This window comes from Ambystoma mexicanum, chromosome 13 (assembly GCF_040938575.1).
Source record: "Ambystoma mexicanum isolate Mex_15411 chromosome 13, UKY_AmexF1_1, whole genome shotgun sequence".
NCBI lineage: Eukaryota > Metazoa > Chordata > Amphibia > Caudata > Ambystomatidae > Ambystoma > Ambystoma mexicanum.
Genome location: NC_090938.1, coordinates 660,416,159 through 660,434,110, shown reverse-complemented (window position 1 = coordinate 660,434,110; position 17,952 = coordinate 660,416,159). Strand labels below are relative to the sequence as shown.

General features: G+C 46.1%; 1 protein-coding gene across 1 annotated transcript in view; it reads left to right on the top strand.

Annotated features, from left to right (window-relative positions):
• NPEPPS (aminopeptidase puromycin sensitive) overlaps positions 1 to 17,952 on the top strand; it is a 1,690,513-nt gene that overhangs the window by 429,655 nt on the left and 1,242,906 nt on the right. The window contains exon 4 of the mRNA XM_069634659.1: positions 9,526 to 9,647. Within this exon, the coding sequence (XP_069490760.1) occupies positions 9,526 to 9,647 (122 nt within the window). The remainder of the gene's footprint in view (positions 1 to 9,525; positions 9,648 to 17,952) is intronic.

Sequence of the window (17,952 nt, the reverse complement as noted above, 5' to 3'; positions counted from 1 at the left end):
TATTAACAAATTCAAGAGACAAATCTTTATAAAACCACCTCGATCTTTGACAAGTCCATATGTGGCTGCTTAAAATGTTGAGGAATTGTACCAATTCCTCCGATCCATACACCAAGAGGTCTTCCCCCTGTAATGTGTGTGGTATTCAACAGTGAAGCCGTCAAAGGTAATAAATCACTTTGGCTAGTTACTGGCTGCTTATTCTCGGCTTTATTCTTTGGGCAGTCTCCCCAAAATCACATTTTTCAAAGTTTGAGGTAACGGCCCAGGTAACTCAGTTGAGTAAAACCAGAATTACTGAAGGGGTCTGCCCTTGTGGGAAAATCGTCTTCAATGGTACGTTTCCTCACATGCGGGTTACCATTGGGTTGTGTTAGCATATACGAGTCAGCCGGTGGTTTATTACAATCTTTCAAAGTGTCTAGCGGAAGAGGGAGGTGAGGGCGGTAAGGGAGTAGAAATCACTAGACTTGAACAGTCTTTCTTGCTTATAAATACAAGCAGTTCTTCAAGTATGGCACCTTTTATCCGGCGCTCCCACTTTGCCTTTCCACAGAGCATACATTCGAAGGGATTGTGTCCTCCGACGTATTCCTCATCTTAGATATCTCCTTCCAGCTCTGCTGGCCTCGCAACATTTTTCTCTAGAGGGCGCTGCGTGTTGACGTCCGCCGAGTCGATGTCCCTCGACAGCCGCCGTGTCGACGTCATCCTGCCTATAAAGGCCACGCGCAGCGTCCGTTGCTCAGTTCCGTTTTTCCGCGCTTACTCAGTGCCTCGGAATACCGTTGCTCAGTTTCGTAGACAATTTATCCTATTTACCTCGAGATATTCGATCCGTACTCGATGGCTTCCTCGTTGGAACCGACGACCCCTCGGTCCAGCTTCAAAAAATGCAGAGATTGTGGGAAAAAGATGTTGCTGACTGACCCTCAGAGTTTGTCTGTGGTGTTTGGGAGCTGAACACCATTGTTCGTAGTGCAAGGACTGTATGTCCATGACAGCTAAGGCCCTGAAGGAGCGTAGGGGGAAGCTGGAGAAAGGTAAGACTTTAAAAGCTTCTTCTTCCTCGACAAAGTCGAGACATTCGTCTCCTCGTCACCATTCGCGCTCCAGGTCTCGGAGTGGGTCCCATCACTCCTCGAGATCGAAGCACTCGAAGAGGAGACGTCGAAGATCCCCTTCTCCGTCCTCCTCTTCCTCTGTTTCTCCAAAGAGAATCCCTTGCCCCACGAAACATAGTTCCCGGGCTGAATGGGAGGAATTCCGCAAAAATATGATGAGCGTCTTCGAGAAAGCGGCCTCGACCCCCTCGAAGACTGCCGAGAGCGATGCTCTGGTCGAAAGACCCGAAGGTCAAAAACGCTGCGAGTCGCAGTACCCGGCGAAGGAAGCTTCTCAAGCGCGTCACGAACCCTCGAGTAAAGCTATGACCTCAAAACCTTCTTCGAAGGTTCCGTCGACGCTGAGGTCAGTGTCTTCGACGCCGTTGTCGAAGGGACCTTCGACACACGGGTTTGTCGACTCGACGCCATCTTCGACACCGGCGTCGATGCCAAGGAAAGTCACGGTTACGACGCACTCAATGGCTATCCCCAGGTCCTCGATGACGATGGCGTCGAGATTGTCGACTTCCTCGAGCAGAATCCCAGTTCTATCGAGGTCCTCGAGGCCTCTGCCTTTGTTTTTGACGCCACGCCCGAAGCCTTCGGCGTCGACGACATCGACGTTTTCGAGGCCGAATTATGACAAGTTTGGCACCCTCTGCCTTGGAGATAGGTTTCACACCCTTTGTGAGTTCAGAGCAATTGAGAACTATGTCATCAATTATGGAAGAGGGAGAACTATCTGAACAGGAAGACACATTTGAGATGCAGGGACCTGCAACCCCAGTTAGAGAGGAGTTATCCTCAGAAGAACGCAGGTTAAAGGATTTTCATGATTCCTTACTTGAGGCAAGTGGGTTAGACGCTTCCCCTGAGGTGGAGTTTGCTAGGGCGGACCCCGGGGAGCATGCTGGAACCCCCGATAGAGCCTTAATGGCCAGGATCACAGAATGTATGGGGTGGTCAACACCTTCACAGGCTTTCCAACAAGATGACCTCACGGATATTCTTGACAAAGGTCCACAGGAGGATCCTGTAGTGCCCTTTCATAAAGCTCTTCAGAGGAAGATTATGACGAACTGGGAAACCCCAGATGTCGTCCCGGCAGTAAATAAACTGTCTACAAAATACAGGGTATCTTCTGCAGACCAGGAGTTTTTGTCAAAACACCCATCCCCAGAAAGTCTGGTGGTACAGGCAGCATCTTCTACTGACGTCAAGACTGCTTACCCTACCGTCCCACAGGACAGGGACGATAAGAAATATGATGCTATGGCAAAGAAATTTTTTTTCGGCATGTAGCATGGCGTTAAAATCTGTTAATGCTACTTGCACCCTTGCTATATTCAGCCATACACTTTGGGAGTGTGCTTCTACAGCGGCTGACTGCATCCCGGAGGGAGAAGAAAGGGAGGCGTTCCTAAATATCATACAGGACGGTAAAGACGCTATGTGCGAATCCCTCCAGACGGGCATTGATTCGGCTGACAGTATCAGCAGAGCAATGGCGGCAAGTACAACAACCAGGAGATTCGCTTGGTTGAGAAAGTCTGGTTTTGCGCCAGATGTCCAAGCCAGGCTCTTGAACATGCCATTCGATGGCTCTTCTTTGTTTGGGAAAAAGGCGGATGACAGTTTAGAAAAACTGCAAACATCAAAAGCAGCAGCAAAATCCCTAGGCGCTGCAATCCGTCAGACACCTTTTCGTCCCACAGGAACCTCTGCGAGGAGCAAGTCCTTTCGCTTCTACTCCGCATTCGGAAGAGATGGAGGACGACCGGCTCAAAGGGGACAAAGAAGAACTACCCGAGGTGGATGGGGTAGATATTCAAAAGCCGCAGCAACAGCAGGTGCCTCTTTACCATTGGCATCTGCATCAGCCGCCCCAAAACCACTCAGGACTTCCCTCACAGGACACCTGTAGGAGGCAGGTTGACTCAACATCTGGCGGAATGGCAGGCTATCACGTCAGATGCTTGGGCATTGGAAACAGTTGCCCAAGGTTACTGCCTGCCTCTCCTACGGATACCTCAGAGTCATCCACCGGGGATCAGCTCTCAGAAAGCTCCAGATCCGCTCCTCTTGCAGGAAATTTTGGACCTGCTAGAGAAAGGTGCCATAGAACCGGTACCTGGAGAGGAACAAAGGCTGGTACTCCCCTTATTTTCTCATTCCAAAGAAAGACGGAGGACTGAGACCCATCTTGGACTTGTGAGAATTGAACAAATTCCTCAGGAAAGACAAATTCAAGATGGTAAATCTTTCTCAGATCCTTCAGGCCCTTCAGTTCCAGGACTGGTTGGTATCTCTGGACCTTCAGGACGCTTATTTCCATGTGTCTATCCATCTCAAACACAGGAAATACCTGAGGTTCGCAATTGGCAACTCTCATTATCAAATTCGAGTGCTGCCATTTGGGCTGACCTCCGCCCCGAGGGTCTTCACCAAGTTAATGTCGGTAGTGGCGGCAAGTCTAAGGAGGGAAGGGATTCACGTCTACCCCTACCTGGACGATTGGTTGATCAGGGCTGTATCTTCGGAACAAGCTCAGATCCAGCTAAATCACGTTTGCCACTTCCTTCACAGACTGGGCTTCTCCCTCAATTTAAAGAAGTCACAAATGATACCATCGCAGAGACTCCAGTTCATTGGAGCGATCCTGGACACTTCCCTGGGAAAAGCCTTGCCACCATAAGGGAGGACTCAAGATATTCTACAGATGGTTACCAAGTTCCAAAATGCCCAACGTCTCCCAGCCTTCGACTTTTTGAGGTTGCTAGGCCTCATGGCATCCTGCATTTTCCTAGTGCCAGAGGCTCGCCTGAGAATGAGATCCCTCCAGTGGGCACTGAGGACTCAGTGGTCACAATTCTCAGGAAGAATGACAGATCTTCTTCAGGTTCCTGACAGGGTGGCTCGAGACCTTCAGTGGTGGTCCTGTCAGGAGAACATTCTGAAAGGAGAACAGTTTTGGCAACCCTGGCCGGAGGTAACAGTAGTCACGGATGCCTCACTCACGAGGTGGGGAGCCCACGCCAACGACTTGACCATCAGCGGTCGTTGGTCTCCATCAGAGTCCAGACTACATATCAACCTGTTAGAGCTGAGGGCCATCAGACTTGCGCTGAAGGCGTTCCTGCCAGCTGTACAAGGGAAGAATGTCCTGATAATGACTGACAACACAGTGGCCATGCATTACCTCAACAAAAGAGGAGGCGTAGGATCACTACCACTGTGCAGAGAGGCGATGCAGCTCTGGTTTTGGGCAATCCAAGAAGGAATCTCTCGATCGGCAGCTCACCTAGCCGGAGAGAAGAACTTGACAGCGGACGCTCTGAGCAGGCAGAGCACAGTCTCCCACGAGTGGGAACTAGCTCAGGAAGTCCTTCAAGAGATATTCGCCCTTTGGGGAACCCCTCCGGTGGATCTGTTCGCCACCAGTGTCAACAGGAAGTGCGATCTGTTCTGCTCAAGGGAATTTCCCCCGAGAGGAGCTCTGGGAGACGCGTTCATAGTGGACTGGGAGTTTCCGCTTCTGTACGCGTTCCCACCGGTCCCTGTCATTCCCTGTTGAAAAGATTCCGGAAAACCATGATCCTAATTGCCCCGGATTGGGCCAGGAGAACGTGGTACCCGGACCTTCTAGACTTGTCCATCTGCCCTCCAATTCGACTTCCACTCAGAAAGAACCTACTCTCACAGAAGGGAGGTCAGGTTCTCCATCCAGACATCAAAACCCTCAACCTTCACGCTTGGCTTCTGAAAGGCTGAGGTACAAGGATTGGGACCTCCCTGATGATGTTATGGAGGTGTTGCTTTCGGCAAGGAGGCCAGCAACAAAGTCTTTATACCGCTGCCGTTGGAACAGATTTTGCAGCTGGTGTAGAGAAAAGAATATCGACCCCTTTTCATGTGGTACACCAATGGTTATGTCCTTCCTACTCTATTTGGCGAATTCAGGCCTTCAAGTTGGCACCATTAAGGGCTGTCTCGCAGCGCTATCCATCTTTAAGCGCACTGCGGAAGAACCATCCTATTTCAAGTTACCCTTGGTAATACAGTTTCTAAAGGGGTTAACCAATGTTTATCCCCCAAGACCATTCCAGGTTCCCTTATGGGATTTAAACTTAGTCCTAACTTTCCTGATGGGCACACCTTTCGAACCACTCCATTCTTGTTCGTTAAGATTTCTTACCCTTAAAACTGTTTTATTAATAGCACTTACATCTGCTAGAAGGGTGAGTGAGTTACAAGCTCTTTCTTGTACACCCCCTCATACAATCTTTCACAAAGACAAAGTTGTCCTGCAAGTGAAGCCTAATTTCCTCCCAAAGGTGGTTTCTGAATTCACTCAGTAGATTACCCTGCCATCGTTCTATCCTCCTCCTCATCCGGGGAAAGAGGAAGAGAGGTTACACAGGCTGGACCCTAGAAGGGCTTTAAGTTTTTACATCCGTAGACTGGCTAGGATAAGACAAGCAGACCAGCTGTTTGTAGGCTACACAGGTCACAAGCTGGGGTTACCGATAACTAAGCAGACCATTTCCAGATGGATCATTCTAGCCATTTTGGAATGTTATAAACTGGCAGGAAAAGAGCCCCCTCAAAACCTTAGGGCTCATTCGACCAGAGGTATTGCAGCTTCATCGGCCCTCAAAAGAGGAGTGCCGGTTAAAGACATTTGTGCGGCCGCCACATGGTCGTCCGTCCATACCTTTACACGATTTTACAACTTGGATTCCTCCTCCAGTCAAGAGACTAGGTTTGGAAGGGCTGTATTGCACTCTATTCATCAATAGAAGGCTGCATGAAGTCAGTACTCCCACCTCCAATAATAGAATACTGTTATGGGAGCCTATATAAGATAAGGAATATGTCGGAGGACACAATCCCTTCGAAGAACAAGTTACTTCTTACCTTGTAACGTTCTTTCGATGGGATGTTCCTCCGACGTATTCCTTATTGACCATTCCCATCCATCCCCGCAGTTCTACTTCCCTTGTTGTTGCAGTTTACGCTCCTTCAGGGTGATTAGTCTAGTCCAGACACAAATACTGTGGGCTACAAAACGGAACTGAGCAACGGACGCTGCGCGCGGCCTTTATAGGCAGGATGACGTCGATACGGCGGCTGTCGAGGGACATCGACTCGGCGGACGTCGACACGCAGCGCCCTCTAGAGAAAAATTTTCCGAGGCCAGCAGAGCTGGAAGGAGATATCTAAGATAAGGAATACGTCGGAGGAACATCCCATCGAAAGAACGTTACAAGGTAAGAAGTAACTTGTTCTTCTCATCAAACTACACATTACCAGGACACGCAATCTTTCAAGACTTTATTTATCACTAGAGAATGGTGCAACAGAAAACTTCCACAGAGGCTAATTACTCACCCCACTATTCCACCTTCATAGCCAGACCGCCAAACAGCCAAACCGCACTCGCAGAGCCCTCTACAGGTGCATGCACGCAGCGCTTGCCTTATGTGTCCGCTTCAAGTGATGGGCAGGTCAGCAGTCAACTTCAAAGAAAAGACTCGGCTCCAGCCGAGTTTACACTTTCAAGTGTGTGAGAAATCCTGCCGTTCAAAAGGATGGTTGGGCATTATTGTGAATTTTAGTTTTGGGCTTATTACTTATCAAAGAAAATAAAGCTTATAAAAAACCGCGCAGTGTCAACTTGCCTCATTGGACTGACTAGGACCTCTTATAAATGTATACATATGTGACTTGAATATGGTCAGTTGTACAAGTGATTGTAACCTTATTTAAACAATTTAACTGTTATCGATAATAGTGCAGTTCTAATAGTGTCTACACTGTGCATCTGAACTAATGTGCATGATTGTTACACCGTCAATCTTTACTTTACATCCTCCTGTCATTATTTACAACCGCCATCTGCGTTCACTGTTGAAGAAATAATTTAATGAGCATTGACGTTGACTGTGAGGCATCTATTTCTAAGCGCTACGGTTAAGGGAGTCTGTTGAAGGACGTGCCAGACCTTGGTGGGCAATGACCTGTCACGACTGAGCCACTTAAGCACCAATTGGCACCCTTTTGGACTATTTGATACTCATTCATTACCATAATCCTCCCTGGACAATACATATTCATGTTTTTGTCTTCACCTTCCGTTTACAAGACTTTGGAACTTCCTTATTTAATTTCCCAAACTACATATATCATAATGTACCTTGGAGCAGATCTTTCCCTGGCTATTCCTATGCAGCAGTCTTCGAACTACAACCCCCAGAAGCCTTAAATATCAGTGCTGCTTTCACTTTCCTAGGACCATAGAGGGAGGAGGCAGATTACCTTCAGGTGTGATGCTCCATGTGCTGCCAATGAGCCTGCTTCAGCAGAGGGCGGGTCAGTATTTAAGCAGCTGCCAGCAGGAGCTCATGGCTCTTGCATCGGGTTGGCTCCCAGCCCTTAGTGCTTTGATCCTTGGATTTCTGCTGTTTCCTGTTGCTGCCAGAACCTGCTCCTGTGCTCCCTTCCTTGCAGCCCTGCTACTCTGCTTACACTCCCCTGCCTTCTGCCCTGCACCTCTGCTTCCTGCATTGCAGGCCTGCTACCCTGCTGGCAGTCCTCTGTTCCCTGTCAGCAGCCCCTTGCTCTCTACCACCTGTTATCCTGTGTCTTTGTTCTGTGCCCATAGTCCATGTACTCGGGTTTCCCTGTTATCCTTCTGCAGTCCTGCCCTTGTTATTCATGTCCATAGTTACAGTTCCTTGTTACCAGACTTTACTTCAGTCCTTGCTATCAGTCCTGAGTTTTATTTGTTCCTAGTCTATCGTTCTGTCACATGTTCCTTGATTCTGGTCCTTAGTTTCTAGTCTGATGTTCCTGTCTCCTGTACCTTTGCACTTTGTGCCTTTTCTTCTTGCATTCCTCTTTCATTCCTGGTCTCTGTCCTGAACTTTGCTTAATTTGACTTCTATTCTTCCCTGGATTTTTCTGTTGCTGTTCTTGTCCTCACTTGTGCTTGTGTTATTACTTTGTTCAGAGTTTGGAGGCTGGGTTTCTCAGCAGGCAATCTGTGCCCCTTTCCTTTGTCGCGTTTCAGTATTGCACCTTGTGCGATATTGTGTGCTGGTTCCTGCTTCAGGAGGCAGTCCTTGTTCAATTCCTGCTGGATTGGTGCAGGCTTCAGTATTGAGTACGGTTTCCTTTTGCGTGCCTTGGGGTCCAGACACAGATATCCACTCCTTTCCATGAGCATTCAGAGTGGGGCCCTCTAACAGGAACCAGCTCAGAAGGCTAGATTTTCACCAGACCCCATAGGAAACTCCCCTCCCCACCCATTCTGTTTGTACCACAATTGGGAACCTGTCATGTTTGTCCGGCCTGCCTCTTTGTGTTCACTGCCTTTGTTGCATGTCTGTAGTTGTTGCCTATCCTTTCTTGTCTACAGGACTCTTTACTCCTGTCACTTGTGCACTTTTCTCCCCTTGGCTTTGTGGCCATGTCTCTGCCCGGAAGCCCCTGACATCAACTGGAACAGTTTTTGAGGAGCGGAGGCTTAGCTATTCTTAGGTCTCTGTGGTGAGAGACCTTGGTTCATTCTAGGAAATGGGTTAGGTAGTACCTCGGGACCTCAATAGGACGACTTTTTCAGAGCAGCAGATGGCCCTCGTTAAGAGTAGCTGCTTCCTCTTTGTTTTAGCAGCATTATCTGATCGAGATCGGTGCGTTGTGGGTCCAGCTTACTCCGGTCTGTGTGTCTTAGGGTTTTATTGTGAGGTACTGACCAAGTCCTTACAGGGTACTTGAAGCCTTGCTTCTGCAATATGCTGCAAAGTCCCTCGATCTCTTAGGAAGGCTTAACAGGGGCTTCTGAGTCGTGCAATCAGTACTGATCCCACATGGGTGGCCAGTAGGGCTCCCTGCACTGACTGGGAGGAGTGAAACTCCTCTTGCATGGGTTATTAATGTGCTCCCTACTTTATCTGATAGATGCACCCACCTCCCTGGCAAGCAGGACTGGATCACATTCACCCTCTCCACCTGAAACGGACTAGTCTGCTCTTGGGTGTGGGCTTAAACCCCTTCTCTAATTTGCATACTGTGCACAGGTGGGAAACCCTTTCCAGCAATGTCTGCAAGAATACTGCAGTCGGTCTGTTGCAGACTTGCAGCAAAGCTTCCCACAGGAGAGAATGGGCGAGATTTACTTGTACATTTACGCATAGCTAACCAAAGGAAACCTCTCCACTTTCCAAGAGCCAACCATCCGTCTCACTATCATTTTCAGCCTCTGCCCACCTAGCGCTCTGAGGGTGATGTATCCCCACAAAGTGGGCCTGTGCATATTTATTATCCCCTATGGGTGGTTATACAGAATTGCTTTTAACGTTTCAGAGTCTACAGAAAGAATTCACATGGACATTTCTTGTTCTTTTTCCACCCACAGGTCCGGGAACATTAAAAATCGACTTTGTTGGTGAATTGAACGATAAAATGAAAGGCTTCTATCGCAGTAAATACACAACCAATTACAGCGAGGTGCGCTACGCTGCTGTGACCCAATTTGAGGTATGAATACCGTTGCTTTTATTTTCCTATTTTCCTTGCTGGTGCTGTTCCTGGATGTTCTAAGGGCACTCGGGCATCTTTGAGGTTGGAAGCGCATGGGATGTTTTGAACAACAAATGACTAACCACCATGAAATTTCACGTTGTGAAGCCTCTACCTAATTGCTTGTAACTAAGCACGGTCTAAAAGCACTGGTATTGCGCGCTACTTTCGTTAAACTGTCTCTAGCATTTTTTTCTTGCTTTCTCTCCCTCTTGGCCTCGTACATTCTTAGGTTTGGCCTTCCTGTGCTTGCCTCTTGAATTCTATGTTGTTCCCTGTGTTTTTATTTATTGATTTTCTAAGCACTAGCTGCAGGCTCACTTCATTGCACTAAGAAGTGAACATTGGTGGCTTGCAAATGGAAAAATGGGTTAACAGTAGCTGGGAAAGCTCTGGAAAACACACAATCACACTATATTGCTAGTCATTCATTGCACTGCATTGAATATGAATTCGATTATTACCTTGAACTCTATATTGGGTTGTATCGAACTACTGTAGCAGTCTTTAGGCGTCACAGACGGGTATATACCAAGGTTTTTGATGCTGCTCAACTCCAAGGTAATATACATTTCCATTACTTTACAGTATGAGAGTTTTAATTCTATTGTGAAATATTGAATCAAGGCTTGATAGATAAGAACAAAGCAAAGAGGAGTTGCTATGTAGTCACTGAAATAGATGGCAAACTTATAAAAGTTCGGGTATTCTTATATTATATTTTCTCTTATTGATTAGGCGATTCATTTATTTTGTTTATGCACCTTAGTATGTCCAATTGTACATAATCATAAAGCCATGTATTTATGCATACTACTGATTCAGTGCTCTGTTTTCAGAGACCTTGTTGCTGGCTATGACCATATACGATTATTATTTCAGGTAGCTTTGCACCTTTAGTATGCATTATATTCACACGACTCGTCCCTATTTATATTAAAATAAGTTACTGTAAGGCTGAGAAATGTCTAAAATGTTTTTTTATGGATAAGATTACCTTTTGCCTTGCAATGTTTTTTCTTTTTTCAATTCAATATATTTAGGCATGTTAATTGAATTTATAATTGTTGTAGCTGATTTTTGTGGTGGGTTTCCGATCTGAATAAACCTGCAACAATAAGTATGCATTCTATTACTGAGAAGGAGGGGAGTATGTTTAAACGTCTTTTACTTTTTCAAGCGTAAAAATACATTTTTATAAATTCTCATCAACCCTTCTTTATGTACTTTCTCCAAATCTTCAAACACATAAATCATGCACATATTTTTAACCATTCCCGTCAGTTTAAGGTCTTTTGAAATCACTTGAGTCCAGGCCTATCTTTATTTGATGTGAAATACGGTCCGGCTTCAACACTCAAGAATTAACTATGCTAGTAAAGTGATTGAAGGTATGGAAAAAGACATTGGTAAATGAAAGAACATTCAACTGAATATTTGGACAAAAATAAATACAATAAAAAAAAACTCCTCCCTAAAGCTTTGTATATTATTCAATCATTACTTCTACCATTCTCTAAGATGATTAAAACAAATGGACAGTCTTTAAATTAAAATGTATGCATTGGGGAATCTGAGGATACAGTAACATGCAATGTTCAAAAAAGGGTGTAAGGGGTTTGGCTGTCAAGATTTGGGTAAATATGAAGGGTTTTTACTTTTTAAAAATCAGCCTTCTTTTTTAGACAGAATGAGGTAGATTCACTGACATGGTTAGGCATTAAGGCTCAATCAATTGCTCCGTTTTTATGTTGGATAACATTTATTCCATACAAGAACTGTTGCAGGCAGGCAAATTGTTACCTACAATATTAAGCACACAGAAGTAATTGATTACATGGCTAGAAGAAAACGCACAAAATATTTGGTTTCATAGGAGTGCTTCCTTATGGAATAATTCAGCTTTTCAAATAAATAGAATGTTATAGAGAAATTACGTGTAAATGTAAATGAAAGGTAGGTGAAGGAGAATTAATAATTTACATTCACTAGTGTGAGAATTCTTATGACAAATTCTCAATTAGCTGAGAGACCAAAGATCTGTGAATTATTCAATTCTCCACCTCCGATGGGATCCACTTTTCTCAAATGTATGCCTATGCAAACTGAAATCATTGACGGATGGAACCGCTTCAGCCACAAGTGGTCAACAGAACTAGAATATGAAATATCTAAGGAAAACTGGGAGACAGTAACTGGATGGCCTGCCAGGAGGAAATTAGACCTCAACCTGTGTTATAAACAATTTTCTTTTTTTTCCCCTCTTTTTCAAACTAACTTTGGCAGAAATGAGCAGCATAGTTGAAATGTATCAGCAGGACACTGAACCAAGCATATTCCTCGCAGGATCAAAGCAGAGTGCCTTCCATGGAAATCATAGCACACATCAGCTTGCAGTTTTCACCCCTGCCTTTGAAACATCAGAGGCGCATCAGAAACTGGGGGTAAAAACATTTTCCTTGCTACATAATAAATACCCAGCTAGTTGGTGATACCCGCACACTATATTATCAGCCATGCTAGGGCTAATGCTCTCCTCTGCACTCTTAATCGAATTAAAGCTCCTTTTATACAAACAGGTCATAGGTATTTTCTTTTTCAGAAGCTGAGTCGAGGTTTTTGTTTGTTCAAAACCTACTAGCCACTAACAAAGCCACCTCCACAATAGCCTTAAAAGAAGTTTTAATGGCTTATGTCCTCCCACAAATTCCTCATCTTTGATATATCCTTATCCTGCTTTGCAGTCTAGGAAAATTGTCGACGGCAGAGGGCGCTGTTCTGGCATAGTCATTGTCCCTCGCTGGTTACCATTTCCGCGTCCGAATGTGTTGATAGTATAAATAGCACACACTGCAGCCTTTGCCTCAATTCCGTTTTCCTGCAAGCACAGCACCCTCCAGAACAGTTCGCTTCAGCGATTCTACTTCATATTGAATTCCTCTATCATGTGTACGCCGAAGAGATGTACGGACTGTGACTTGGAGGTCAATTGCAGATCTTCACAGAATATGCCTCTGGCGCCTCACAAAGGAGTGCGAAGTAATCGGGTGCAGCTCCTGCCGGTCGATGCCCAGTAAGGCCTTGAGAGACAGTCGAAAATCACTTTACGTTGGTCGGTTCCTAAATCCACCATCTTCTCCGAAGAGAAAATCTTCCGAGGGTAGGAGCTTTACTGTAGACAAGTTTCCAGAAAGACCCAAGTAATGCTCCAAACATTCCAAGCAGTCAAGATCTAGAAGCGATTCCTGTCGCTCTTCGTTTTGATCATGATGAAAGAAGTCGAAACAGTACCTAGCTGCTTGCCTTAAAGATGCCAGTGGTCTGGATACCTCCCCTAAGGTGGATTTTGACATGCCTGATGTGAATGTTCACCCTTTCAGCCATCACTGTTTTTGCTTTGCTCACCCTAATGCAGTAAATAGAACCGTTATGAACAGGGTGATAGAATATTTGGGATTAAGGGGTGTACTGTGAAGAACAAACTTGGGATGACCTTGTGGAACTCCTGGATAGAGGCCCTCCTAAGGAGCCTGTGAGGTGGGTGGCAGATTGACCCAGCCTCTGCAAGAATATTATTGCATTACTTCAAATGCATGGGCCCTTCAGATAGTGGCCAATTGTACAAGACCTCCAGATTCTCCCCCAAGCGAGCAACCTCTTCAGGAACCAGATCCGCTCCTTCTGCAGGAGATTTTTTACTTGTTGGAGAAAGGTGTCATGGAAAGGGTACCTGTACGGAACAATACCACGGTTGGTACTCCACCTATTCTCTGGTTCCCAAGAAAGATGGAGGACTGTGACCCATCTTGGATCTGAGACGCTTTAACAAGTCTTCACCAAATTGCTCACTGTGGTGGCAGTGAATCTAAGGGGGGGTGGGATTCACATCGATTGGCTGATTAGAGTCCTTTCTCCTGAACAGGCTCTGGAACATCTCAACAGCACATGCCACTCTCCACAAAGCAGGCTTCTCCCACAACTTCAAGAAGTCCCAGGTGACACCTTCCCAAAAGCTTCAATTAATTGGAGTAGCCCTGGACTCTTCCTCTGGGAAGGCTTTGCCTCCCACGTTGAGGGTTCAACGAATCTTGCAGATGGTTACGAGATTTCAGAATGCCAAATATCTACCAGCATTCTACTTTCTGAGCCTCATGGCATACTGCATTTTTCTGGTGCTGGAAGCCTGCCTAACGATGAGGTTCCAATTTTCAGGCAGATGACGGATCACCTTCAGGTCCTAAGCAAGGTCGCACAGGGTCTCCAGTGATGGGCCTGCAAAGGGAACGTGATGATAGGGGAACCTTTTTTGCTTCCCTGTCCAGAGATAACAGTAGTCACAGATTCTTCCAACACAGACGGAGGAGCTCAAATGAATGATCTTACAACCAATGAACTTTGGTCCCCATCAGAATACAGATTACACATAAATCTTTTAGATCTGAGGGCAATCAGACTGCGCTGTTGGCCTTTTTGCCATCCGTACAAGGAAACCACTTCCTGTTAATGATGGACAACACAGTGGCCATGCACTACCTCAACAAAACTGGAGGTGTAGCGCCACTACCAATGTGCAGGGAGGAAATGCAGCTCTGATTTTGGACACTACATAATGAAATTTCTGCCGGCTGTTCACCTAGAAGATGATACGAGGGCAGATGCTCTGAGCAGACGGAGCACGTTCTTCCACGAGTAGGAGTTGGCTCGGGAAGTCCTTCTAGAGATCTTTGCCCTTTGGGGAACTCCCTCAAGTGGATCTGTTCACATCCAGGAAATGCAACCTGTTCTGCTCCAGGGAATTTCCTCAGAGAGGAGCACTGGGGTCCACGTTTGTAGTGGACTGGGAATTTCCACTCCTGCATATTTTCCCACCAGCCCCAATCATTTTCATGTCATCAGGAGATTGAGAAAGTTCAGGAAGTCCATGATCCTAATTGCTCCAGATTGGAACAGGAGGACGTGGTACCCGGACCTTCTAGACCTATCCACCTGCCATCCATCCTGTCTGTGGGCCTTCTCTCACAAGAGAGAAGCAGTCTTTTACACCCAGAAATGAGAACTTTGAACCTTCACAACTGGTTTCTGAGAGGTTAAGATGCAAAGATTGGGACCAGCCGCAAGACGTGATGGAGGTGTAGCTTTTGGCCAGAAGACTAGCAACAAAAGCACTATACTGCTACCTTTTTAAAACATGTTTTTCAGCTGGTGTAGAGCTAAAGATTTAGATTTTCACTTGCAATACACCTGGAGTGCTTTCCCTTTGCTGCACCTAGCCCATCAGGGGCTGCAGGTGGCTACTGTCAAGGATTACCTGGTGGCCTTATCTATCTTCAAATGCACACCAGAGCAAGGCTCTTACTTTAACATGCCAATTGTAATTAATTTCCTCAATGGATTGACAGAAACTTTCCAACCGTCCCCTTTCTGATCCCGTCTTGGGATTTGAACCGGGTATTAACCTTCTTAATGGGAGCTCCATTTATCCTCTCCATTCTTGTCCACCCTGGTTATTAACCATGAAAATCTTTTTGGTAACCTTCACTTCTGCTTGCAGAGCGAGTGAGCTAAAAGCCCTGTTATGTAAACCTCCTTTTATAATATTTTCCAAGGAGAAGGTAGTCTTGAGGGTTTGTTCCTCCTTTCTTCCCACCGTCTGGCACAGAAAATACTACTAATGGTTTTTCATCCACCTCCTCACGCTTAAAAGGATGAAGAGGCTACATAGGCTAGACCCAAAAAGGACTCCTAGCCTCTACATTTCTAGGATGGAAAATGTCAGGCAAGATTACCAACTATTTGTTATATAGTCCAAAGTCTAGGCCAGGCCGTTACCAAACCGACTTTATCCCGTTGGATCATCCTATGCATTTCTGAGTGCTATTCCATTGCGGGAAATGATGTACTTGAAAACCTAAGAGCCCATTCTACCAGAGGAATGGCTACCACTTTGGCTCTTCAGAGGTGTTCAATGTACATTTGTAATGCTGCTACATGGCCGTCATCGCACACTTTCTCAAGACATTATTGCTTAGGCACTGTCTGGTATGGACGCTCGGTTTGGAAGAGCAGTTCTGCACAATGTTGATCAGTCGTGACAAAAATCCACTTTTCCCACCTCTGTTTACAAAAACTGCTATGGGAGTCTATCAACGATGAATCCGTGGGAGGACATGATCCATAAGAAGAACAAATTACTTAACCCTGGACATTTTTCTTTCTACTGGATGTTCCTCCCTCGGATTCCTCATCGCCCTTCCAGCCTACTCCTCTGACTGTGGGTGAGTTTGTTAATATGCCTCCAACGCCCATGCAGGTTATATAATCCTCCAGTCCGCTGTACATAAAGAGGGGTAAAACTTTGAACTGAGGTAACGGGCACAGTGCATGCTATTTATACTACAATCAACATTGTGTCCGGATGTGGGAATGGTAACAGTTGAGGGACATCGACTCGATGCCGCACTGCGCCCTGTGCTGTCAAACCTTTTTCCGAGACTGCAACGCAGGATATGGGTATATAAAAGATGAGAAATCCGTGGGAGGAACATCCAGTAGAAGGAACATTCCGAGGGGCAAGTCATTCAGTCCCCTGGCTGTTAGGCTGCCATCATAGTGTCTTTTAGCCTGACATCCAAGCAGGCCTTTGAGGCCATGATTCCACCGGCAGGGTACGATCAGACTACTGATAAATTGAGAACTGGCTCGGTCCGTTTCACAATGAAGGTGGCTTTTTTACAGATCTCGCTCAAATCGGATAGGCGGGGTCAGTCAACAGTGATGTACATTTGCCCATGGTTTGATCTGAGTAGGACACCATTATGCCCAAAGGGCAAAGGAATTCTTTGTGCCAATAGACCTGTAGTGCAGCTAGCCTCCTTTTGTGTGGGCTTCAATTTATCTGAAACAGTGTGTCCTCCCTCTGATGTATGGAGTTCCACAGGCGCTAACGCCTAGTGCTCGGTTGGGGTAAACCTGGGCTAGCGGCTCATAGTTGTCTATCTATGGGTGGTAAGATGGGTGACCCTCTTCATAATCGGCACCACTCCCTACTGAACCTTTTTATTTTCTGTTCATTCTGCAGAGATTTGTGTTTCCAGTTGGGGCAGTAGGTGCCTCAATCCTGCAAATAGAAGCAGCAGGTATCTTGGGGGTTAGGTTAAGGGGTTTATAAACTGGGCTGTTGAGGTAAGGTATGGCCCTGCACACTCAAAACACAGCATGCATTGCAGATATGGCCCCAAACGGATATACAAACCGGTACCAGTGTATCATAAACATGCAATCCATTAAATGACAAAATTATGCTTAAAGGCACAAGAGCATGGAGCTCTGAGATGGCTACATTCTTCGTAATTGCGCCTATGAATAAAGAGCTTTTGATGGCTGGCAAGGAGTGATGAGCTGGGAAGGAGAGGGAGAGAACAAACCACAAGGTGAGCTAGGGGCCTGGCACTAAAGTTACTGTACGTTAGTTATCCCCACAGCCTTAGCGTTCACTTCAGCAAATGCAAGCAGTGTGCATGCTCGAGGGGGCAAGCCATTGGGGTAACACTCCTATGCTGAGCCTCAACTCATGGGAAATGCTGATTGTCATGCTTCAGGCGGCCAGAAAAGTCTGAGGCAAAGTCTGCAACCCTGACAGCTCTCTGTAGCACTTGGCAAACGCTTGTGTTGCATTCACACAAAGAATCAAGTGGGGTGTGGATAAACCCCACCACAGGACATGCTATTGTGAAGGGGAAAATTACATCCAGCACCAGAATAAATACATAGTAGGCGCAGTACAGGGCCACACTGCTGTAAAGTAAACACACAATTTACCACTATGAAATTATCCCCATTTACTCCTACGTCCTGTCCCTTTTCCTTCATTCTGATGGGAGTCCGTCACGTGCAGAACGCCTTTTGCATCCCAAACAATTAAACGTCCTCCCACTCTCCCTGCCAGTTGGTCCTTTTTACCGCTCAGCAGGACAGGACTCGACGCTCTATGCACCTCTGCAAACTTGTTTCCTTTTGCTGCTTTTGTGTACCCTCATGAAAGGTTTTTTTCTTTAAAATTCTTTACAATGTTTATTCACTGCCATACCTTCGTCATATACTTTAATACTTGTGATAACAAAATTTGCATCCTACGTCTGGGGCTTGCCCGTCGTGCCTGACTCTCAGATCCTGTGCACTTCAGTGACTTAGTTGGTGGGTGGAAGGACCTTTTCGGACATCAGAGGGCCGCTTCTCCAACAGACTTCAAACCCTCATGAGCTGC